This window comes from Narcine bancroftii, chromosome 1 (genome assembly GCF_036971445.1).
Source record: "Narcine bancroftii isolate sNarBan1 chromosome 1, sNarBan1.hap1, whole genome shotgun sequence".
Taxonomy (NCBI): domain Eukaryota; kingdom Metazoa; phylum Chordata; class Chondrichthyes; order Torpediniformes; family Narcinidae; genus Narcine; species Narcine bancroftii.
In genome coordinates, this window is record NC_091469.1 from 477594981 (window position 1) to 477620399 (window position 25419).

General features: G+C 44.6%; 1 protein-coding gene across 8 annotated transcripts in view; it reads right to left on the reverse strand.

Annotated features, from left to right (window-relative positions):
• Positions 1-25419, reverse strand: part of galnt11 (UDP-N-acetyl-alpha-D-galactosamine:polypeptide N-acetylgalactosaminyltransferase 11 (GalNAc-T11)) — a 388126-nt gene that overhangs the window by 117827 nt on the left and 244880 nt on the right. For 5 of the 8 annotated variants that reach the window (XR_011350255.1, XM_069914847.1, XM_069914844.1 and 2 more), the window contains 6 exons: positions 23902-24222; positions 22038-22161; positions 10577-10743; positions 9993-10118; positions 7803-8052; positions 6749-6866 (listed from right to left, as the gene is read on the reverse strand). Coding sequence is in view for 7 of the 8 variants with exons in the window: in XM_069914847.1 (XP_069770948.1) it covers positions 6749-6866; positions 7803-8052; positions 9993-10118; positions 10577-10743; positions 22038-22161; positions 23902-24184 (1068 nt within the window). In the remaining variant the exon portion in view is untranslated. Of the gene's footprint in view, positions 1-6748; positions 6867-7799; positions 8053-9992; positions 10119-10576; positions 10744-22037; positions 22162-22268; positions 22348-23901; positions 24223-24431; positions 24602-25419 lie in introns of those variants that run through there. The other 3 variants (XM_069914845.1, XM_069914848.1, XM_069914849.1) reach the window with 3 other exon arrangements.

Consider the following 25419-nt stretch of genomic DNA (forward strand, 5'->3'; position numbering starts at 1 on the left):
TGGCTTGTTGAAAATAAAGGATGGTGGTGGAAGACATTATTGAAATTGTCCACACAAGAATTCAGGGTGATCAAAAAGGCTTTGGTTACATTGGATGGAACGTTAATTTTTCAGCTGTACAAAATTTTGGTAAGGCCACACTTATTATGTGCAATTCTGTTTTATATGCAATTCTGATCACACCATTACAGGAAGGATATGGAGCATTTGAGAAGGGTACTTGGATGTTGCCTGGTTTAGGTCTGAGTTATGGGGAGAGAGTAGACAAACTTGGGTTGTTTTCTCTGGAGCATAGTAGGCTGAGGGGAGGCCTGATAGAGGTTTATTAAATGATGAAAGGTATTGATACGGTGGACAGTCAGAAGTGAGTGGGGCAAGTTTATTTTAATACACAAAGTGGTTGGTGCCTGGAAATGGCTGCCCGTAGCAGTGGTGAAAACACATAAAATCATAGCATTTAAGAGGTTTCTAGAGGGACTCATAAATATGCACTGGATAGAGTGAAATGGATCATGCAGGGAGTTTTATGTGTCCAATAGAGAAAATTGTTTTTAAAAAAACTCTTTGTTACATGCTTTGGACTTACCTTAATTTGCAAAAATATTGGACCGACATTTTTAAACTTTTTCAATCATATTTAGGTTCAATTTAGATCCATAATTGCACTATTTGTTTTTTCTTAAGATGTAAATATTATTTTATCTTCTAATCAAAGACAGGTTATAGCATTCTCCACTTTATTAGCAAGAAGACTAGTGCACACATGTCAAACTCTGGCCCGCGGGCCAATATAATTATATTTGGTCCGCAAGATCATATTAAATATATATTAGAGTTGGCCCGCTGGCCGCCGCGCCAGTATAGCGCATGCACACTGAAAGTGAAAATGAAGACGCCGGAGCAGTGGAGGGATCTCAGAGTCCTGAATCCCGGGGATCGGATACACAGACGCGGCTGGAGTTGGGGACCATCCTCGCTGGGTCTGCACTTCAGCGGCGACGCCGGACCGAACGTCTAGTTGGCGATGCCTTCCCCCTCGTTCCGTGCGCGGCGGACCCTGCCTCCCGCTCCTTTTGTTGGAGACGAGCCCGGCGCCGTGAGATCGCAGTTTAATCCCTCTCCAACCATGGGAGGGGGGTGGGAGCAACGCGCTCTTCTCAGCCAATTCCTCCACCACCCCGGACGCCGGCGTTTCAACGGGGGGTTCGGGTGCCTTCGTCAGGCGACCGACCTGTTGGTCCAAGACAAGGGGAGAGCGTACAAACTCCACACAGACAGCACCTGAACTCGGGTGAACGTGGAGCTGCGACCCCACATTCCACATCAGGACTGTGTGTAAGATTGGGAGCAGTAAGACAGAAGCTTATTTTGTTCCTGTGATTTAAGCCTTTCTTGGAGTGGGGGGGGGGTCCTTCTCTGACCACTTGCCTAACAATTAACCTAATCAGATGTGGAGTGACCACAATACAACAGTTCTCAACCTTTTTCTTTCCACTCGCATCCCTGTGCCATTGGTGCTCTGTGATTGCTTAAGGCGGTCTGTGGGTGGAAAGAAAAAGTTTGAAGACCACTGCTTTAATCATCCCTCATTGACTCGTCATGTGCATGGTTTCAGACGCTAAAGGAAATGGGCCAGTGACAATGAAAGAGTTTATCCAAAACTATTATTAAACATTTATTTTAATAAGAAAAAGTTTAACATTACATATGTTGAAAGAAGAGAAAACATGCAGATGTTGTTGAAAATTTTCAATAAATATTTAGTTCGGCCCTTGACCAAGTCCAAGTTTTTAATTTTGGCCCTCCGTGAATTTGAGTTTGACACCCCTGAGCTAGTATGTTGAAATGGAAAGGTGATTTCCTACAACATATAATCAGTGGTTCTTAGATATTATGTCCTTTTTAAACCTGGAGAAAATAAATGCCACGAAATTCAAGATTTCTTTTGATAAGACTTGAGGCCCATTTATAGTACACTTCCATAATTTGACTAATTAGGTGCAAGGATGAACGTCCCTGGGCGTGATTGTTTGGATCCCCCGAGGCTGCTACTTTGGATTTAACTCTACATACAATATGAATTTTAACCTTGATTGCTGTGGGTTTAAATTTTTTCTTTTTTCTTTTCATTTTTTCTTTATCTCTTATATTGTATGTATTACCATTTATTGGATTTAGAATTTAATATTGCTACTGTATCATATGTTATTATTTGTAAATCTGCAAAGGTTTCATTGCAATTGATTTACTGCTTTTTTTGTTTTTCTGATAAAACAATAAAAATAATTTTAAAAGAAAAAAAAACTACAGGTTATTACACTATTTTCGCAAAGAATACAGAAACATTTAATTCAACTAATTTGCATTTAATAGCTATTTATATTGGATTGATGGTACTTGATTGATTCTTTCATTTTTTTGTATTCTACTGAAGCGGCAGCTACACTGCTACTGAAAGAACACACAACCAGACGGGTTGAGCTCAGTGAGCAGAACTGATTAATTGCAGGCTGCTGGGCAGGACTTGTACTCCCAGCCTGGACCTGGCTGAGAACCGCGCTGGGGGGCACTGACGTCACCCGGGCGTCACGTGGTCCCCCAGTGCGGACTTTTGAGCCCTGTGCTGAGAAGGGGAAACCCCAACGGTGCCATTTTGGCCGGCTGCCCTGCCACGTGGATTACAAGTGGGGCTGGTTCACCTGTCTAGTGCCAATATCCTTTTAAGCTGGGCTGCCTCACTTCTTGGGCTACAATCACTGCTTTGGTGGGGTCGAGGTGCACTGGCTTCAGCCTTACACAGTAAACAGTTCCCGCCTGCCGCTGATATCAGGCGTGAATGTAGACCCTGAACGCTGGACAACCTTGTACGGCCCCTCGTAAGGTCTCTGCAGAGGTGCCGCGTGCGGGGCCAGCCGAATAAAAACATACTCTGTGGAAAGCAGTGTGGCGTGTCTGGATGGCGGTGGGGGTGTGAAGGAGTCCAAGCGGGCCCGGAGGTGGGGAATCAGCTCATGCGGCGACTGCTGGAGGTTGAAAGGCACATTGATGAACTCACCAGGAAGTGCCAGTGGTGCACCGTAAACCAGCTCAGCTGATGACACCTGCATATCATCCTTGAGCGTGGAGCGGATGCCCAGGAGCACCCAAGGCAGTTCGTCCACCCAGTCAGGACCGGTAAGGCGGGCCATGAGCGCTGACCTAAGGTGGCGGTGCAGACATATGACCACTCCATTGGCCTACGGGTGGTAGGCTGTGGTGTGGAGTATCGGTATCCCCAACCTGTTGGCGAGCTGTGCCCAGAGCGCAGATGTGAACTGGGCGCCCTGATCGCTGGTGAGGTGAGCCGGGACGCCGAACCGGGTGACCCAACCATATAACAGCGCTCGAGAGCAGGAGTCCATGGAGGCGTCTGGCATCGGAATTACCTGGGACCAACGAGTGGTGAAGTCCCTGGGAAATGGGTAAGGGCCCGACTCTGTCAAAGTGAATGTGGCTGAACTGTTCCCGGACATGCTCGAACTCTTGCATGGGTGCCCTGGTGTGCCTGTGTACCTTGGACATCTGGCAATGGGTGCATGTTCTGGCCCAGCCCGCGACCTGCTTCCGCAGCCCGTGTCAGACGAACTGCTCTGCCACCATCTGATGGACGGGTGCAAAAGGTTGTGAAAGTGATGGAAGACTTGCCTGCGCCACTGCTGGGGAACCACTGGCCGCAGGGTGCCCATGGAGACATCGCACAGGATGGTGCTTCCACCGCTTGGAGTCGGGAGGTCTTGGAACCGCAGGCCCGTGATGGCAGTCCTGAAGGCTCGCGTGTCCTCGATGGATTTCTGGTCCCAGACGAGCTGGTCGAAGACGAGGCCGGGTGTCAGTGCGCAGATGGTCAGTCACGAGAGTGCATCAGCAATCACGTTGTCCTTCCCCGCCTTGTGCCGAATGTTGGTGGTAAACTCCGACACAAAGGAGAGGTGACGCTGCTGGCGGGCTGACCAGGGGATCTTCGCCATCGCGAGTGTCTGGCTGAGGGGCATGTGGTCAGTGAAGATGGTAAAAGTCCTCCCCTCCAAGAAATAGCTGAAATGCCACCAGGTACATGCCCAGTAACTCACGGTCAAAAGTGCTATACACACTCTGGTGGGTGGAGAAGCTGGCTGAAGAATGCCAGCGGCTTCTATTGTCTGTTCACTGTCACCGCATTGAGCCGTTGATAGTCTCCGCAAGGGCCCCAGCCACTGGAGGTTTTTGGGACCAGGTGGAGCGGCGAGGCCCACGGGCTGCTGGACCGCCAAATGATCCCCAGCTCCAATAGATGCAAAAACTCCTCCCTCGCCTCCTGGAGCATGTCAGGCAGGAGCCGGTGGGCACTGGGTAGGGATGTGGTGGAACACCCCGTGGCATGGCGAGGCAGGGGGAGAACTGTGGCTTGAGGAGGGCCAGAAACTCATCCAGGATTCACTGGAACTCATCTCTGGGCGTGCTGATCGTGGCCATCTGCACCTGCTCTGTGCAGGAGGCGTTGAGGTGAATGGCCTGGAAATTACGGGCGTCCACCAGGCGCCCATGGGCGAGGAGGAAGTCATTACCCAGGATGGCAGTTGGAAGGTACGAGACGGTGAACCTCCACGAGAACTTTCGTTGGCTGATCTGGAAGTGGACTGTCTTGTCTCCATATGTCCGGATTTCTGTTGCATTGGCCGCACGGAAGGGAGGTCCTTGGGGTTGGATCCTGGACTCAATGGTGTGGCTGGGATGACATTGATCTGGGCCCCAGTGACAACGAGGAACCGCCAGCCGCTGACTGAGTCCTGCAGGTAGAGGAGGCTGTGTCCTTGGTCAGCTGCTGCAGCCATTAACAGTGGCCGGCCCTGCTCATTTCCCTGAAACGAGCAGGGCTGACAACACTTCCGAGCCTTGGCTCCGTAGTGCTGGTGGTAGAAGCAGAGGCCTGAAGCGGATGCCGTGCCCCTGGTTATGCTCTTGGTGGCCCCTGCAGGGGCTGGATGCTCTACCGCAGTGCTAGGGGTGGGCTTGGCGTGGTCATGCCCGTGCCTCGTGACCTGCTAGACTGCCGAGTTCTTCGGGAATCGCCCGAGCCATAGCTCTTAGGCCTTTTGAGTAACCTTCCTCGGGTCGGTAAAGCTCTCTTGGGCCAGTAACAGCCGGATATCCTCGGGCAGATGGTCGAGGAAAATGCGCTCGAAGAGTGGGTAGTTGGTATGATCATCCATGAGCACTAGCATCTCATCCATCAGCTCCATCGGGGACCTGTCCCCAAGGGCATCAAGGTGCAGCATCCGAGCGGCACGTTGTCGCCTGGATAGTCTGAGGGATCCAGTGAGCACTCACTTGATGGTCTCATATTTGTCTTCGGTGGGTGGGTGCTGAACGAGGTGCAGCACACGTTTGGCGGTGGCCTCGTCCAGTGCGGTGACCACATGGTAGAATTTGGTCATGTCGGATTAAATCTGGCGGAGGTGAAACTGAGCCTCCGCATGGCCAAACCAGGTCTCCGGCTCCTGAACCCAGAATTCAGGCAGCTTGACGACTATAGCACTGATCCCAGGTTCGCTCATGATGGGTTCAAAGATGTTTGAACCAGTCAGGGTCACCAATTGTAGCGGCAGCTACACTGCTACTGGAAGAACACACAACCAGACGGGTTGAGCTCTAATCCCAGGTTCACTCATGATGGGTTCAAAGATGTTTGAACCAGCCAGGGTCACCAATTGTAGCGGCAGCTACACTGCTACTGAAAGAACACACAACCAGACGGATTGAGCTCAGTGAGCAGAACTGATTTATTGCAGGCTGCTGGGCTGGACTTATACTCCCAGCCCGAATCTGGCTGAGAACCGCGCTGGGGGTCGCTGATGTCACCCGGGGGTCAAGTAGTCCCCCAGCACGGGCTTCTGAGACCTGTGCTGAGAAGAAGGGGAAACCCCCGACGGCGCCATTTTGGCTGGCTGCCCCGCTGCGTGGATTATAAGCGGGGCCTGTTCGCCTGCCTAGTGGTGTGCTGCCACACTACCTCGTTTAGTACCAGCTAATCCAAGTTTATAACACCGTTTCTCATGAAAACCCAACAGTCCTTACCCTGCAAGAATTTCTCCAATTTAGCCCAATGCCATCTTCTCCAGATTGGTTTGCCTTTTCATCGCAGAATCCTCTATAATCCAACACTTTTCACTTTAAAATCAGTTATCCATTAAACTTTACTTTGAGCCTCTTTTCTGTTCCTTTTTTTCCTTTTTGGGTACCATCACATTATCACCCTTCAGTTCATTCAAATGTTTAACATTAATTAAGAATTTTTTCCTTTGGGGTTGACTGGATTCACAACAGATCACTTAAAAATCCCTGCAGAATCATTTACTGGGTACTAGAAAAAGTTTGGGATTATATACATTTCTAACCATAGGAAGATGAGAGAGGAACTTTCCAGTGATTACAGTTTAGAAAGGTTTAGGAGAGAGACCAGGAGAAATGTTGTGGAACATACAACCAAGTAGGTTAAACAGACTCCGTGTTAATATTTGAATAGATATTTAAAGAAAAGGTGACTGTTAGCCACATGGGAACAATATTGGCATGTAGGACCGGCACTATTTTTCTTTGGCGGACAAACATCAACATGGGCAATTTTAAAAAAAAACTTTTGTTAAATAAGCCTCAACAGGAACTGTTCATTGGAAAGTGAGGCAAACAGTCACAGAATTACTACAGACAAGTCACACAAGTCAAATATTACCCTAAATGAAATTTCGAGATTTTCTCCTCCCCAAATATCCATGCCACTGTCGTACTGTCCAAGTTCATTGAAGTAGTGCCTGTTCATTGCAAATAGTCCTCCTGCCATTGTAGGTGACCTGAATAGGAAGAATTTATAAAGCAATTTATAAATGTAATTATATACCAGTGATGCAGTTCTGAATTATGTTATTTTTGAGTTTCTAACCAAGTATTCCATCTTTGCATTTTCACTCAATTAAAACATGTTTGCCTCCTGCCCTTTTCTTACAAACTGCCGAAGACATAGAGCCAAAGTTTCCAAGATACCATCATCTTGGCTATGTTCTCAGATGAAAATATATCATGTTTTTCAACCCTGCAGTTTCTATTTACTTTAAATGTTGTTTACAAACAGCAATAAATCTCTGCACATTATAGGTAATAATTCTTGTGAAATCAGCAGGTTTCAAGCTCCTGAAAGCACAGCCACTTATCTTCCTGTGTCCCCGATCCTAGTGGAATTTTCCACCCACCTCCGATGTGTTCCGAGAAAGGAGTGGGAAGAAACAGCAGTGGCTCCAAAGGGGAGGAAAGAAGGATATGGAGAAGAAAATGTGCACGTTGACTGGCATAGGGAGGATCACCAGGATGAAATGATGGAGAATTAAGTGATCAAAGTGTCAGCCTAATTTGGGAGCTGGAAGGTCAGCATGAGCATAAATCTGCAAGATTTGGGCACAAGCTTAACAAAATGATAGCAACACCACTAATGAAACCAAATTATGGGTAAATCAAGAGAAAGAACTGCAGATCAACATGGACAAGTTAGAAGAAATGACAGACAGGAATTTAATGCAAAGAAATGTAAAATGGTACAATTCAAGAAACAAAACAAAATGGAATATTTTTAGCATTGTAAGGAATGTAGAGATTTAAGAGTATAGGATTTTAGAAATAGGAGGAATGATTTGTTAAGTAACAGAATGAGGTACTGTTTGATGACAAAATATTTTAGGAATAGAAAGATTCAATACTAATATTGAAAAAAATATGGAAAAAAATAGGTTTACTACTTGATTGCTGCCGTTGGTCCCTCTGGTCCATTCAACATGGAAGCAGGCACTGGATCCCACTTGAAATGCAGGCCCCAGTTAAACCCTCCCCTTACAATTGGGGAAGAGCTGTAGATTAATGTGTCAGCATTAATGATGTCAATCACTGGGCACACCACCGTCTTGCGATCCTGCATAATTGGATCCAGCAGGGGTTGTAGCCACAACTCATTCACCTCACAGTGACTGTCAAGAAATACCAGTACATCTCCTATAGAAAACAAATGATAAAACAAAATTAGGCACGACTAAAACCAGTTAGAGCAAGAGTCACACAGACCTTTATGATTTTTAAGAAGGCAGGAGAAAAGAACAGCAAGCATATTTTCCTCGTCTACCTTCTAGACAATCATTTGGTGCATTACACTGCCTAAAGAAAGCAGCGTTAAACAAGAAAATCAGCAGATTCTCGGGTCGAATGCAGTTCACAAATGTGCTGGAGAAACTCAGCAAGTCACGGATCACGCATCAGGAAGTAAAAGGTAACCTGTAGCGGCTCATCGGAGGCTTAATCGAACCGGCTTTGGAGGTTCCGAGTGACGTCATGATGTCACAATACAATGACATCATTTGGAATGTGTGGGGTTTTAAAAAGCTGTGCGTGACCGTAAGGGTAAACCACTTTTACTGAGCTTCGACTCAACTAAGTCTGATCATTTTCTCATTCTTCATTTCGCACTGTGACACAATTGCTACAAACCAACCTTTTGCAGATGATCTCTATATCAGGAATCATAACGGATCCTGGATAACGCTTATTCCAATATTGGGAAACAAATCAGGCTTGTAACAGGATGTCCAATTGGATGGAATGAAGGGGCAGGGTTTGGGAACGATCTGGTAGCATAAACTTCTACATATTTCCCAGCACTGAGCCTTGGAAATTTGCTGGCAAAGCTAGCTGGCACCCTAATGTAGCTATGAACAAATAGCTAAGGTTAGGATGGCATGGTAGCATAGCAGTTAGCACAATGCTTTTACGGACTGGGCTTCAAATCCCACGCTGTCTGTAAGGATTTTGTATGTTCTCCCCGTGTTCCCTTTTAGTGCTCTGGTTTCCTCCCACCGTTAAAAAACATGTTGGCCAAAGGGGCCTTTAACTGTGCTGTATGTCTAAATTAAAAAAATTAAAGAAGCTAATTTAATTTTTTAAAATTTGAGTTGAATATTTCATTATTTTCGAGAGTTTTTTTGTTTTTATTTTAATGTGGTGTTTTAAATTTTGTATGTTTGTGAATATCGACCTTCAACCTTAGCCTAGAGGTGTGGCATAAGAAACTTACATAGGAACATAGGAAGTAGGAACAGGAGTAGGCCAAAAATGGCCCATCGAGCCTGCTCCGCCATTCAATACGATCATGGCTGATCTAATTTATGACCTAACTCCACCTACCTGCCTTCTCCCCATCTCCCCATATCTCCTAATTCCTCTATCCCAGAAAATCCCTGTTTCACGATGGGTCGCACTAATCAGCTGCAAGCCAGTTTCTGAATGGAAGACTGTGCCCACCAATCCAGTTAAGGGTAGGTGTCAATGCCAGTTCACTCAGGCTAAGCACCAGTCAGAAGGTGATTCAGGCACTGAGCTCAATAAAAGTGAATGTCCAAGTACAATTCACAACAATACCCTCGTGTGATTAACCTCTGGTAACCAATGACAAACTTCAAAATCCCACTCCCCCCTCAAATCTACAATGGAGCACTACTCTTGTAGTGCAGGGTTCACTTGGTACTGCATTGAATTGCATGATCAATCCTCCATGACCCACGGCTATAATGGATTTACTTAGAGATCATGCCCCACAAGCTAAAAGTAGCATCCATAAATGCAAAAACACATTAGTTATACTTCCATAAATGATATGAAGGTTAATGAATGTCTGCAGGATTCCGGATCTAGCAGCAAGGGTGGATTAGCTTGGGCAGCTCCTTTTCAACTAGGACAAACACCATGGGCTAGTTATGTTATGTTATAAATGTCCTATGGTCATGTAATCTTCACAGTGATATTTTAAAAAAAATCATGTCATAGCCACAGACCACCTACACTTATTTCCTGTTGGCCTTACATCATTACCACTGAAGTCCCTCAGGAATGTATTCTTGAGCTCCTGCTTATTTTCCCATCATGTGGCAGCATAATTAAATTACCTGTTGCATGGGATGCTCCAATCATTCTACCACGTATCAATCCCTCTCGTTCTGAATTTCGCACCAGCTTCACTTTTCCAGGTAGGGCTTTCCAAATGTACTCCTCAAGCTCATCTTTTAGATTAACTGACAAATCAAATTGGAAAATTGAAGAAGTGTTTAAATAATCTTCTAATGCTGATTCATCTGCTACCAAGGCCAGTAATTATGCATCATAAACTTACAGAAAGAACATAAGAAATAGGAACATCTAGCCCATCAAGCCTGCTTCGCCATTCAATGTGACCATGGGCTCATCTCCACCTATCTGCCTTTTTCCCATATCCCTTAATTCCCTTACTATATAAAAATCTATTCCACATTCAGAAAGACAGCTATTTATTGTGTTCTCAAAGTCCATTCCATTTGAGGGCTAGACATTGATAGCAAGTGATTATGGAGAATGTGCACAGGTCTGAGTTTATTCCCACCATAATCCTGTCTAGTCTGTTTGGTCGTGGATCATTGACGAACCTGGTTTAAGAATTCACGACCCATTCAGGAAGGGATGAATAGAAAACATAGAAATGCAGAATATAACTCACTGAAATCACTACTGTCATCGACAAGAATAATTTCGTGGAGCAGGTTTGATGGAGATCGATCTAACACACTCTGAACTGTCCGCAATAGAGCCGAGAAGGCTTCGTTATAAAAACAGATGATAATGCTGGCAGACGGCAAGTTCATTGGGTAGCTTTTTTCTTTACACCTGACAATGAAAGAGTCATTTAGTACTGCACACCAAAGAAAGAAATCATCACCTTTTAAAAGCAAGTTATCTTTGGCAGCTAATATGTAATGTTTTGGTTAATAATATGGCAATAAGTCCCGCATCGGACTTGTCAGCCACAAACGAGCCTGCAGCTGACGTGGACTTTTTACCCCCTCCATAAATCTTCGTCCGCGAAGCCAAGCCAAAGAAGAAGAAGAAAAAAAGGTGGTATAACATGCATCAAGATACAAGTCATGGTAAAAGAAATTTTCCTCCTTGCATGAGAGACAGCACTTTTTTTTTTAAAAATAAGATTGATTTTAGTGATAAATCGAGACACTGTCTTTCCATCATCTATATCTATCATCTTCCATTTACTGAAGCCAATTGGCTACAAATTCAATCTTAGGTTTAAGCCAAGGCAAGTCAAGTTTATTGATGAGACAGCTTTTTCCAGTTCAAGATGCAAAACATGTAGATACACAACCAGACATAACACACGTCCAGGCAACATACATAAGGCAGGACAAGTATTCATATATACAAATAAATAAATATTGTTCCTTTGGTCGTTTAACATTCTAACAGCTCTTGGGAAGAAGCCTGTTCCTCAGCCTAGTGGTGCTGGCTCAGATTCTCCTGTATCAGATTTCAGAATTATTGTAGAGGACATACATGACATCACATACAACCCTGAGATTCCTTTTTCCTGCAAGCACGACAGAATTACCACTAATTGGTAGTGCAAAAAATTACACAGCATAAAACATGTAAACAAAGAACTGTAAACAAATAACAAATGTAAACAAACTGACTGGGCAAAACAAAGAGAACCAAAGGAAATTCAATAAATTGCACACGTAAGAGTACTTAAATGAGTCTCTGATTATGTATTCCATTAATATTTAGAGTCATATAGTTCAGCGTAGCCATTTTATATTTTGTTTATCTTCTCTTTCCGTTTTTCCATCATTACCTTTCCTCCTTTTCCATTTCTGTTTTCTTATTTTCAACTCTTTACCAGACAACATTCCTACAACATCCAACATTTTCCTTATTCTCCTATTTCTATCTTCTTTATCCCCAATCTCCCCTTCCCCTCCTGAGTTGCCCTTTATCCCTTGTCGGACAACCACATCTCCCCTCTCCATTTGGATTTGCGAATCCACTCGCAAGCGTCAACTGATTTTGCAGTGACCGCTCTTTTCCCCCACCCAGCCCCCCCCAGAAAAGATTTCGCTTTTTATATGTCACAAAGGTCACTCTTTTAGTTCCCTCCTTATTCTCTCTATTCCATTACCTTCCCTTATTAATTCTTGTCTATACTTTCTATGTTTTCCTCTAATTACAGATACTTTCACATATGCCCATTGTCTCTATTCACTCTTATACCTCTTTACCCGCATACATATCAATCGTGGTCATTTTTACCCTCCTTACCCGTCTTCATCCCTCAGTCTATTTTTGTCTTTACCCACATACATATCAATCGTGATAATTTTTGCTCTCATTACCCGTCTTCATCCCTCAGTCTATTTTTGTAATTGTTCTGCAAATTTTCGTGCTTCTTCTGGATCCGAGAATAGTCTGTTTTGTTGTCCTGGAATAAATATTTTCAATACCGCAGGATGCTTCAGTGTAAATTTATATCCTTTCTTCCATAAAATCGCTTTTGCTGCATTGAACTCTTTTCTCTTCTTTAGGAGTTCAAAGCTTATATCTGGATAAATGAAGATTTTTTGCCCTTTATACTCCAGTGGTTTGTTGCCCTCTCTTACTTTTTCCATTGTCTTCTCCAGTACCTTTTCTCTTGTAGTATATCTTAGGAATTTTACTACAATAGATCTTGGTTTTTGTTGTGGTTGTGGTTTAGGGGCCAATGCTCTATGTGCCCTTTCTATTTCCATTTCTTGCTGTAGTTCTGGACATCCTAGGGCCTTAGGGATCCATTCTTTTATAAACTCCCTCATATTCTTGCCTTCTACATCTTCCTTAAGGCCCACTATCTTTATGTTATTTCTTCTGTTATAATTTTCCATTATATCTATTTTTTGGGCTAGTAATTCTTGTGTCTCTTTAGTTTTTTTATTAGATTCCTCCAATTTCTTTTTTAAGTCTTCTACCTCCATTTCTGCTGCTATTGCCCGTTCTTCCATCTTGTCCATTTTTTTCCCCATTTCTGTTAAGGTCATATCCATTTTATTTATTTTCTTTTCTGTGTTGTTTATTCTTCTTCTTAAATCATTGAATTCCTGTGTTTGCCATTCTTTAAATGACTCCATGTATCCTCTAACAAGAGCAAGTACCTCCTTTACCTTGCCTTTCTTTTCTTCTTCTATTTCCCTGTACTCTTCCTCTTCCTCTTCCTCTAGGTTGACCGTCTGTTGTTTCTTTGCTGCCCTTTCCTCCTCTTCTTTCTTGTTTCCATTGTCTTCTGTGGTCTCTTCTTGCTGCAGGTGTTCTGCAGCTGTCGTTGCCGGCTGTGGAGATCGACTCCCCAGCTGGTCCCCCCTCCCGTCGGTGTGTTTTTTTTCATGCGCGGTTGCGCACTTTTACTCGGCTCTGTGAGCCATTGTTGTAGTTCTCTTTCTACCGACCTGAGGTAGTGGGGTCTTCTCTCCACAGCGGGCCTCTTCGGACAGGTAAGGCCTTCACCTTTTTCCTCCGTTGTCTTCTCTTCCTCTCTTCTTTCCGTTGATTTTGATTTTTCTCCTTTTGTCTCCATCTTCTTTCCACCTTTATACTCACTTTTCTTTAACTTGTATTTCTGTGCCTTTGTATTTTCTCTTGTTTTTCCCGACTTTTCTGGAGAGGGCTGGAGTTCACCGTCCGGCCACTACTCCATCACGTGACTCCTTCAATGAGTCTCTGATTGAGTTTGTCATTGAGTCTGATGGTGGAGGGGTAGCAGCTGTTCCTGAACCTGGTGGCGCGAGTCTTGTGGCACCTAGATCTCTTTCCTGATGGCAGCAGCGAGAACAGAGCCTGGGCTGGGAGGTGAGGGTCTTGATGATTGCTACTGCTCTCTGATGGCAGCATTCCCTGTAGATGTGCTCAATAGTGGGGAAGGTTTTGCCTGTGATGTCCTGGGCTGTGTCCTCTTCCTTTTGGAGGGCTTTATGCTCATGGGTATTGGTGTTTCCATACCAGACCATAATGCAGCCAGTCAGCACACGTACCACCGCACCTCTGTAGAAATTTGCTAGGGTTTCTGATCAGAAATATCCATTTGCCAACTGGAGCAGCCAAATGAAGCTGTGTGTGATGTGGATAGGGTCCTTAATGATTTTGTGCGCCGGCTTCGGACAATGATTCCAGTACATCACGTTGATTGGGGGTGGGGTGATGGGGGGGAGGGACTCCAATGATTCTCTCTGCCACTCGTATGGTCCTGTGATCCATTCTTCTGCAGCAACTGTACCACACTGTGATGCAGCCAGCCAGGATACTCTCAATAGAGCTCCTGTTGAAAGTTGATCTGATGGTGGCTGGCTGAGTTGCACTGTAGTGACAATAAGCAGACATAACGTTCAAAGTCTGAAACAACAGGCTTTATTCAGCTTGAAGTCTCTGTTGTGGTTAGCTGTGCCCTACTTCCAAGTGACTGACCTCAAGTGGGGCTGGATGTGGCTGGCGTGGCGCAGAGCAGTGGGGTGGATGGGGCGGCCAGAGTCGGAATGTGTGTGAGGCTTTGGAGGGGCAGGGGAGAGGGGTCATCCCCCGCGGTTTGAGTGTGTAAGGGATGCCCAAGGTGGGGAAAACTTGGCAGGCCGGCATGGTCCTGGGTGTCCCATACATATCCAGGGCAGGGGAGATGCGTTGGGCCGGCGTGGTCCTGGGGAGGTGGGAGCTGTTGTGTAGTGGTGGGTGCCCCCATTGGTGCCAGGTCTCTGGTCGAGATGGTGTTCTCCCTGCTGCTGGGGTACCTGACGTAGGTGTAGTTATGGTTTGCGTGTAGGAAGGACACCTGCTTGACCAGGGGGACAGCCTTGTGGGCCCGTGTGTGTTTACACAGGAGCATTGGTCCCGGGGACTTGAGCCATGCTGGGAGGGAGATTCCAGTCGCCGAATTCCTAGGGAACGAGAACAGGCGTTCATGGGGGGGGGTGGGGGGTCTCTCTCATTGGTAGCCGTGCACAGGAGCGACCTGATGGCGTGGAGCACCTCGGGGAGGGTGTCCTGCAAGTAGTCCAGGAACCAGCCTTTTGACTTAAGGGCCAGGAGGACTGCCTTCCAGATCACCCCATTTTCACTTTCCATCTGCCCATTGTCACTCGGGTTGTAACTAGTCATGCAACTAGTTGCGATGCCCCTTGCTCTCAAGTACTGGTGCAGCTACTCACTCATGAAGCTGGACCCCCGGTCGCTGTGGATGAATGTGGGGCAGCCGAGCAGAGTGAAGATCTGTGTCAGGGCCCTGATGATGGTGGCTGTGGAGGTGTCTGGGTACGGATGGCGAAGGGAAACCGGGAGTACTATCTATCACAGCGAGAAAGTAGACATTCTGATTCGTGGAAAGCAGGGCGCCCTTGAAGTCAATACTGAGGCGTTCGAAGGGCCGGGTGGCCTTCACGACTTGGGCCTGAGGTGGGCAGAAGAAGCAGGGTTTGCTTTCCATGCAGACATGGCATGCCTTAGTCATGGTCCGGACTTCCTGGACAGTGTATGGGAGGTTCTGGGACTTGATGAAATGGTAGAGGTGAGTAACGCCCGGGTGGCAGAGCGATTCATGGAGTGTCTGCAGTTGGTCGGCCTGAGCTGACACGCAGGTCCGGGATAGGGCTTCGGGGGAGTCGTTGAACTTCCCTGGTCGGTACTGAATGTCGTAGCTAAACGTTGCTAGCTCGACTCTCCATCACAAGATATAGTTGTTTTTGATCTTGCCTTTGTGGGTGGTGCTGAACAAGAACACCACTGCACGCTGGTCAGTGAGGAGAGTGAATCTCCTGCCTGCCAGGTAGTGACACCAGTGGTGGACCGCTTCCAGGATCACCTGGGCGTCCTTTTCAATGGCGGAGTGCCCTAGCTCAGAACTGTGGAGGGTTCTTGAGAAGAAGACGAGTCGGAATGTGTGTGAGGCGTTGAGGGTAGTGGTGAGGGCCACATCGGAGGCATCGCTCTCCACCTGGAAAGGGGAGTCTTCATCCACAGCATGCATCGTGGTGTCCGCGATGTCCTGCTTGATGCGAGTGAAGGCTGCCTGCGCCTTGGGTGGGAGAGGAAAGGTTGTAGCCAAGGCCAGTGGGCGGACCCTGTCCGAGAAGCGAGGGACCCACTGCGAGTAATAGGAAAAAAGGCCAAGGCACCTGTGGAGGGCCTTGAGCATGTGTGGGAGGGGTAGCTCCATTAAAGGGCGCATCCGTTCTGGATCTGGGCCGATGACACCACGTGCCACGATGTACCCCAAGATGGCGAGGCGGGTGGTGCTGAACACACACTTCTCTTTATTGTAATGATCATAATGCCATCAGCTTCAATGTCATTATGGAAAGAGAGAAATCAGGGCCAAGGATTGAGGTTTTTGATTGGGGAAAAGCTAGATTTGAGGAGATGCGAAAGGACTTGCAGGGTGTGCATTGGGACAATTTGTTTTATGGGCAGGATGTAGTAGAGAGATGGAAGTCTTTTAAAGATCAGATTTTGAGAGTGCAAAAGCTTTATGTTCCTGTTAGGTTAAAAGGAGGGGCAAAAGGTTTGAGAGAGCCGTGGTTTTCAAGGAATATTGGAAACTTGGTTCAAAGAAAAAGGGAGGCGTACATTAGATATAAGAAGCATGGAGTTAAGGAGATGTTTGAAAGATACATTGAATGTAAGAGGAATCTTAAGAGAGGAATTAGGAAAGCTAAAAGAAGGTACGAGAAAACTATGGCAAGCAGGGTGAAAACAAATCCAAAAGAGTTCTACAAATATGTTAATGGTAAGAGGAAAGCTAGAGACAAAATTGGTCCCTTAGAAAATCAGAGTGGAAAACTGTGTGTGGAACCTAGAGAAATGGGGGAGATATTGAACAGTTTCTTTTCTTCGGTATTCACTAAGGAGAAGGATATTGGGAGATGTGGGATAAAAAAAGCAAATTGGGTAAATATGGGGAATATAGAGATTACAAAAGGTGTAGTTTTAAGGCTTTTGAAGAATATAAAGGTGGATAAGTCTCCAGGACCAGACGGGATCTTCCCCAGGACATTGAGAGAAGTGAAGGAGGAAATAGCAGAGGCTCTGGCGGTAATTTTTCGAATGTCATTAGATATGGGGATAGTGCCGGAGGATTGGCGCATTGCGCATGTGGTTCCGTTATTTAAAAAGGGTTCAAGGAGGAAGCCTGGCAACTATCGGCCTGTAAGTTTGACGTCTGTGGTAGGTAAATTAATGGAGAAAATTCTTAGAGATAGTACTTATAAACATCTGGATAGACAGGGTCTGATCAGGAGTACTCAACATGGATTTGTGGGAGGAAGGTCATGTTTGACCAATCTGATTGAATTTTTTGAAGAGGTGACTAGGAATGTGGATGAGGGTAGCGCAGTGGATGTTGTCTATATGGACTTCAGTAAGGCCTTCGATAAGGTACCACATGGAAGGTTAGTTAGGAAGGTGCAGTCTTTAGGTATAAATTTTGAGATAGTCAAATGGATTGAACATTGGCTGAAAGGGAGAGGCCAGAGAGTGGTAGTGGATAATTGTCTGTCAGGTTGGAGGCCGGTGACCAGTGGTGTGCCTCAAGGATCTGTATTGGGCCCATTGTTGTTCGTTATATACATTAATGATCTAGATGATGGGGTGGTGAATTGGATTAGTAAATATGCAGACGATACTAAGATAGGTGGAATAGTGGATAATGAAGAAGGTTTTCTAGGATTGCAGAGGGATTTGGGCTGCTTAGAAAAGTGGGCTGAAAAATGGCAGATGGAATTTAATGCTGATAAGTGTGAGGTGCTTCATTTTGGTAAGAAGAATCAGAATAGGACATATGTGGTAAATGGGAGAGCATTGAGGAATACAGAAGAGCAGAAAGATTTAGGAGTGACGGTACATCGTTCCCTGAAGGTAGAAACTCACGTGAATAGGGTGGTGAAGAAGGCTTTTAGTATGCTGGCCTTTATCAATCATTGCATGGAATATAGGAGTTGGGAGGTGATGTTGAGATTGTATAAGACGTTGGTGCGGCCTAATTTGGAGTTCTGTGTGCAGTTCTGGTCGCCTAATTATAGGAAGGATATAAACAGAGTGGAGAGAGTGCAGAGAAGGTTTACCAGAATGTTGCCTGGGTTTAAGCATCTGGAGTATGGGGAGAGATTGGACAGATTGGGTCTTTATTCTTTGGAGCGTAGAAGGTTGAGAGGGGATTTGATAGAAGTATTTAAGATTATGAAAGGGATAGACAGAGTGGATGTGGATAGACTATTTCCGTTAAGAGGAGGAAAGATTAAAACAAGAGGACATGAGTTAAGAATTAAGGGGCAGAGGTTTAGAGGTAACATGAGGGGGAACTTCTTTACTCAGAGAGTGGTAGCTGTGTGGAATGATCTTCCGGGAGAAATAGTGGCGGCGGAGTCAATTGTATTATTTAAGAAAAGGTTGGACAGGTATATGGATGAGAGGAAGATGGAGGGTTATGGGCATTGTGCAGGGAGGTGGGATTAGAAAGGGGTGTTTGGTTCGGTGCGGACTAGAAGGGCCTAATGGCCTGTTTCCGTGCTGTAATTGTTATTATTATTATTAAGTGAGGTTCAACTCCTCGGCCATCTGGAGAAATCTCTCCAGGTTGGCATCGTGGTCCTGCTGGTCGTGGCCGCAGATGGTGACATTATCTAGGTATGGGAAGGTCACTTTTAGTTTGTGCCGGTCTACCATGCAATCCAACTCCCTCTGGAAGACCGAGACCCCGTTAGTGACCCCAAATGGAACTCGGCGGAACTGATAGAGGCACTCGTCCGCCTCGAAGTCGGTGTAGGTCTTGTCCCGCGCGTGGATTGGGAGCTGATGATAGGCTGACTTCTGGTCGATTGTGGAGAAGACCCCGTAGTGGGCTATCTCATTGACCATGTTAGCTATCCTGGGTAAGGGGTAGGTGTCCAGCTGGGTGTACCGGTTAATGGTCTGACTGTAGTCTATCACCATTTTTGGTTTGCTGCCTCCTTTGACTACCAGGACTTGGGCTCTCCATGGGTTGGTGCTATGACACTCTCCGCCAGAAGCCGCTTTGCCTGTGCCTCAATGAATTCTCTGTCAGCTGCATAATAGCCCCTGCTTCTGGCGGCTATCGGTTTGCAGTCTAGCGTGAGGTAGAAGAGGGCTGGAGGGGTGATGGGCAGTGTGGAGAGGCCGCAGATTAGCTGGGGTTGGGTGGATGGTGCGCTGTGGAGTGTGAGCCAGGGTAGGGGCCCAACGAAGGTGAGGGTGATGCTTTGCAGGTGGGACTGGAAGTCTAAGCCCAGGAGGAGGAGCACAGAGCTTGGGCATAACCAGGAGCCTAAACCCTGTGAATGTCTCTCCCCACCCACCCCCCCCATAGTCAGATCAATGGAGCAGTGCCCAAGGGTATTTATAAAGCGGTCCTGGGCGGCGAAGGTGGTGGGGTAAGTTTTAAGTCTCAAAGTTCAGGCCATGTTTGGGTGTATAAAGCTCTTGGTCCTGCCGCTGTCGAGTAGGCATTTTGTTACCTGACCGTTGACAATGATGTCCATCATGGAGCACCCGAGGCCGTGTGGAATGTCTCTCATCAGTGTGGTGGCCGCTAGGACCATCTCAGGGTCCGACGGTTGAGGTGAGTGGTGGTCGGTGGCGTCCTCTGTAGGCATGGGGTGTGGTGAATGGTCTGCAGGCGTGGACTGTGTTGGTAGGCGGTCTGGTCGGCGCCCGTGTCGTCCACGTCGTTGGTGCGGGTAAAGTCATTGTTGAAGGTAAGGTAGGCCCAGGAGGCGGCAGCGCCATGTGGGGGTGCGTGGTGGGGGCATGGCTGGCTTTGCCTGTCAGTCGGGCCATTCATGTGGGAGGAAGTGATGTCATCACGTTGTCTGTCGAAGGAGGTGACGTCATCGCGTTGGCTGTCGTTAGTGGGGACGTCATCCCGGAAGGTGCAAGTGATATCATTGTGATCAAGGAATATGATCAAGGAAGCAATGCTATTACCCATCTTCATTGATGCAGCCTGTTAGACAGGAAGTCAAGCATCCAGTTGTAGAGGGGGACACTAAGGCTTAGATCCTAAAGTTCTGGAATGAATTTGCTGGGGAACTATTATAATTAAGCAGAGCTTCTTTTCTCTATGGCTTTTCTTCTCTGTTATCCTTTCTCCTGATGGATGGTGTAGATCATCTGATGTGGAAAGGATGTCTGCTGATGCTATGGGGCTGCATCTCTTATATTTTGCATCATTCATCTTGCATTCTATATTCCAAACAGTTACTTCCACTTCTTAAACCATTTTCTCTCCCATTCACTTCCCATAATCTTTCTTCTCCTCCTTACCTTTTCCACATTCTGATTTACTTCTCTCCCTGACCATTGACTTTTTTTCCCAAGTCATCCCTTGCAATTGCTACCTTCCACTTTTTTTCTTTCTGTTTGACCTAATTCAAAAACATTTCCTCCTTCCTCTGGGTGCTTGATTTTTTCTAAAGATTAGGGTGCTGTTGTTTGTACCATTGGATATTAGGGGATTGGGGAAAGGAGTCTCCTAAGCTGTGAACACTTGTGTAAATGTGATGGTGGCCATTGGAGGAATAAATAAATGTGTCAAGCATGAATACCAATGGGTCTGTGAGAATGAATCTACAAGCCATGTGACAAAATTTCTGAGCAAAGAAAGTGGAATCAATGGGTCAACAATGGGAGGAATTATTGGTGAGGGATAATGCAAGCTTAATATGAGATCTTCTGTGCCAAATGAGCAAATGCTGTAACCAAGGTCCCAATCATTTAAATTCAGTAGGCCAATAGGAAAGATTTAACAGAAAGACAGGATGGTGAAGAAGGCATTTTCCATGCTTGCCTTCATCAGTCAGGGCATTAAATACAGGAAATGAGATGTCCTGATAACTGAACAAGACAGTTGATGAGACCATACTTGGAGCACTGTGTACAATCCTGGTGACCCAATCACAGGAAATTTATCATAAACTGCTGAAAAGAGTAAAGATTCATGAGAACAACACCAGAACTGTCTAGGTTGAATTAAAAGAGGCTGGATACATCGGAACTTCTCATCTTGGAGTATAGGAGGCTGAGAAGCGATCTTATGGAGGTATGTACATTCAACATTCATGAGGGGCACAGGTAAGGTCAATAGATGTTTTTATCTCAGGGTGGGGAAGTCTAAAACTACAGGGCATAGATTTAAGGTGAAAGAGAAAAGATCTACCCATTGATTTGAAAGGCAACTTTATCCACAGAGGGCAGTGGATATATTCACCTAACTCTTAAATATGATGAAGTATCTGCCTCAACCATCTTTTCAGACAATTGAGATGTAGGCCTCCATTATTCTTTAGATGCATAAAATATTCCTCAAGTCACCTACTATTCTTTCATGATCAATTAGAATTTATATCCTTTGTTATTTACCTCTGTGCAGGAAAGCAGATGCGTAACATAGGCAAGCCGTACAGGATCTGGTCTATCAGCCCTTGATGTCTACGCTAACCATAATGCCAATGTAAATTGCACATCTGCCTGCATATAGTATAAAATGTAGAGCACCACAACACAGATCTTTGCCATTTTCTTCATTCAGGCTTCTGATTTTTTTTAAATTAAATCTTACAATTGATCTCCCACCAGAAATCAACTATACTTGCTCAGGCCTAGCAATATCCTTGTAAATCTCCTCTGCACCATCTCTTGCAGTATCCTTCCTGTAATGTGGTTAACAAAATTGTGCAGAGAAATCAAGGGATGCCCTAGTGTTTTCTAGTTCTACCATGCCCATTCACTCAAGTGACTTCTTATTTACCTTTTCCACTGATTTCAGGGATCAGCAAGTATGCTCTCTAAGCTCACCCTGCTCCTCTCTATATAGGTGTTTCCCCATTTACTATGGCTCTCGTGCTTCGCTTGGTCTTCCTAATGTGCGGGGTTGACACCAGTGGATCAGCACAAATCTGAGTGGTAAGGTAAAAAGGATTCTATAAAACATCCCATATGAGCAGATCACTTGCTAGCAAAGTGCTAACAAAAAGTTTGCAGGTGATAAAGGTATCATGCTTTGGAATTCAGCATTAATACATGAATGGATATACCGGTAGATAGAGTGCATTTTTAAAACTGAATGATAATTAAATATTAAGACTTACTTTGGATCTCTGGTATCAGGAATATCCCTACGGTAGCCCAAACGATTACTGATGAGCACATTAAAAGCATGTTTCTGGTATCCTGTATTTCGAACTTGCTGATCTAATTCATTGAAAATCATGCCTGAAAAGAAAATTATTGACATTATTTATGTATTCTAAAATATTTATAGTGATAGACAATCATGTTTAAAAGTCAGAAAATCCATCAATTTGTGAGTATGCTCATACCTCAATTTTCTCTACATTGGCTGATTTCACTCACTATTCTCAAGTCCCTAAGCAATACTGCCAGGTACCAATTGCTTTAGAAAGTAGAAAGCTGGTAGAGATAAAAAGATCATGTCTGATTAGCGAGATGTGACGAGTGATACTCCCCAGGCCTTAGCTTTTCACCATACACATTACTGATAGTTTAAGAAATAAAGCACAGTGTTAGGAGGGTCAGTAAGTTGTGTGGATAAAAGCAATAGATATTGACTGGTCAAGTGAGTGGCAGGTGGAATTCAGCATCAGAAAGTGTGAGGCTATTCCCTTGAAATCCAGAAAAACATAATGGAATATTTTATTAATGGTGAACAGCGAGAATCCGTGAAAATAAAACCAAAGGATCTACGGTAAGTGAATCATTGAAACTTATTGTTGAGCTCCAAATATATGAAGCATACAATCTTCTTAAAATGGGCACAGCAGATTTACCATGGGCTTGTGGTCATCTACTTGGAAGTATGAGACTAGATTGTATAGCAAAAAAAAAAAAATCTGCCGGTGGAAAAAAAAGAATTGTTAAGGTTTTGGGTCAAAACTCTTCGAGACGGAGAGAAGGAGGAACTGATTTTCCCAGAGAATAGTGAATCTGTGGAATTCTCTACCAAGTGAAGCAGTAGAGGCTGCTTTAACATACAGATTGATATATTTTGGAGAATTTTAAGGGTAATGAGGAACATGGCCAGATCAGCCATGGCCTTCTTGAATAACAGAGCTTTACAAAGCTGGCTTCTCATCATGCTTTTCTCCATGTAGAAACATCAATGCATTAAAACATTTCCTAAAATTATAGAATTGAACAGGAAAGTCTGCAGACACCGGGATTGCAGTGCAAAACATAAAAATGCTTGAGAAACTCAGCAGGTCACGCAGCATCAATAGAAAGCAAAGGTATATAATCAACATTTTGGGCCTGAGCTCTTTTGAGCAGAAAGCAGGCAGGTGCCTGAATAAATAGGTGGGGGAGAGGGGGGGGGGGCGGAGGAGAAGGGGAAGGAGGAGGAGCGCAGGCCAACAGGTCAAAATAATCTATATAGTTCAATAATATCCTGCTGAGAAGAAATTCTTCAACTTTATCTGATTAGTCCTAGATGCAGTTCTGGATTCTCAATCGTCTTCTGAAGCAACTCAGTAAGCCCACAATTCAGATGCCCAAGCCAGTTTTTAGAAGAGATAAAAACAAGTATCCATTCTTTTTGCTTGCTTGCCAATTGATCCCTGCTCAAATAAAAATGGTTGTACAAATATCATATTCATAACCATATAACCATTTACAGCACGGAAACAGTCCATGTCGGCCCTTCAAGTCCGTACCGGTTCACTTGAACAACTCCACTAGCTCCTCCGCAAAAATATATGGGTTGGGTCAACATTGAGGGCTGAAGGGACTGAACTGTGCTGTAGTGTTCTATATTCTAATTCTCTGATGACATTCCTTTGAATAAGCAGCACCCAAGAACTTTTAGGAAGACAACGTTGATCAAATCCATTTTGGATTGAAGCATTTTAGAAAAGCTAACAGGTTCCAAATCAAATATATTTATTTTATTCATCTGCCATTTTAAATTACAGTACCTAACTGGAAGAAATGACTCACCCAGTTCTGAAAGGTTATCCAGTTTTTTCTCTGAATTTTTTGGTATGTGCTTCATAAACTGGCTGCCTACTTTCTCTCGGTGCTGGGATTCAAACAGACGTTTGGGTCCTTTGGTAAAACGGGGTTTGAATTTCCACTGCACTCGCTGACTCCCCTGGAAGGGCACATTGCTGAAAGTGAATCTTTCGTTGCTCAAGTTGAAGTAGATGAAAAGGAGAAGTGTCCAGGTCACAGACGTAAAAAGACATCCATAGCAGAAATAGCGTAGCATGACACTGCCCATGGTAGCCAAAGCATTGTTAGAGGCCCATTTTCATTTCTCTGAAACACACAAAGTCAAGCCTGTTTAAGAAGTAAACTTTTAGTAACTGTCTACACACCAGAAACTTCACAATATTCCTCTGGAACAAACCACAAATTATAGATAAAATATTTCTTTGCAATGCAAATACTGCAATCCTGGTAATGCTACTAGTTGAAACAAACATAAATAATGATCAAAATTTGAACAGCATCTTGTAATTACCCACCTCAAGTTAACACTTGAAAATAGATCAACTCATTTGCTGGTTGACAGAGATGCAAAATCATTAAATAACAGTAATAAAAAGCAAAAGTCCTGCAACAACCTTATCTTGCAGTAACAAGATAAAAATAATTTCTGAAAGCAGCTCAGCAGAGACATAACATCCCATTGTAATACTGTGTTTGTACTGAACAAAGTTCATTGGCAAGAAGATTAACGTGTTGGGAATCAATTATTAACAGTATTTTTCCAATGAAAATGTTTTCTTAAATTCTGGTAGATGTCAGTCAAGAACCAGATCTAAACTAACCACCGCTACACTGATCCCATCTGATAAAAGCAGAGGAAAAATCAAGCAGTGAGGCTTCTTGTTGTGCTCCCACCAGCCCTAAACTGGAAATTTTATTTTATTATCTCTTGGGTCATCAGTAACTTTTTCGTTGCCCTATCCTTTTGTAAATAACATCAAAGAGACAGAAATATAGCAATTCATCCAATTATCCTGCCCATTCAGTGGCTCCGCCACAGTTTTGAGTTCAGGAGCAAGAATGTCTTGCTACAATTGTGAGACCACACTTGGAACACTTTGCGCAGTTCTGGTCTCCTTATTCAAGAAAGGTACTCTTGCCATTGAGGTAGTGCAACCAAGGATCACTAGATTGATTCTTGGGAAGGCAGATCTGCTGTATGAGAACTGACTAGTTTGCCAGAATTTTTATAAAATGAGTGGAAATGAAATCAAAACATACAAAAATATGACAGATACACAGAATGGGTAATGGGAGGAGATGTCCCCAGCTGGATAGAACAAGGAGTCATAGCCTCAAGTTACAGGACAAAAGATTTCAAGTTCAAGTTTATTATTATTTGATTGCACAAGAACAACCCAATAAAAGAGTTCACTGGTCCTTGGTGCAAAAAATGCAGGCACATAGAGACAATATATATGTATGACAAATATACAGATATAAAAATAAATAAATATTGTGTAG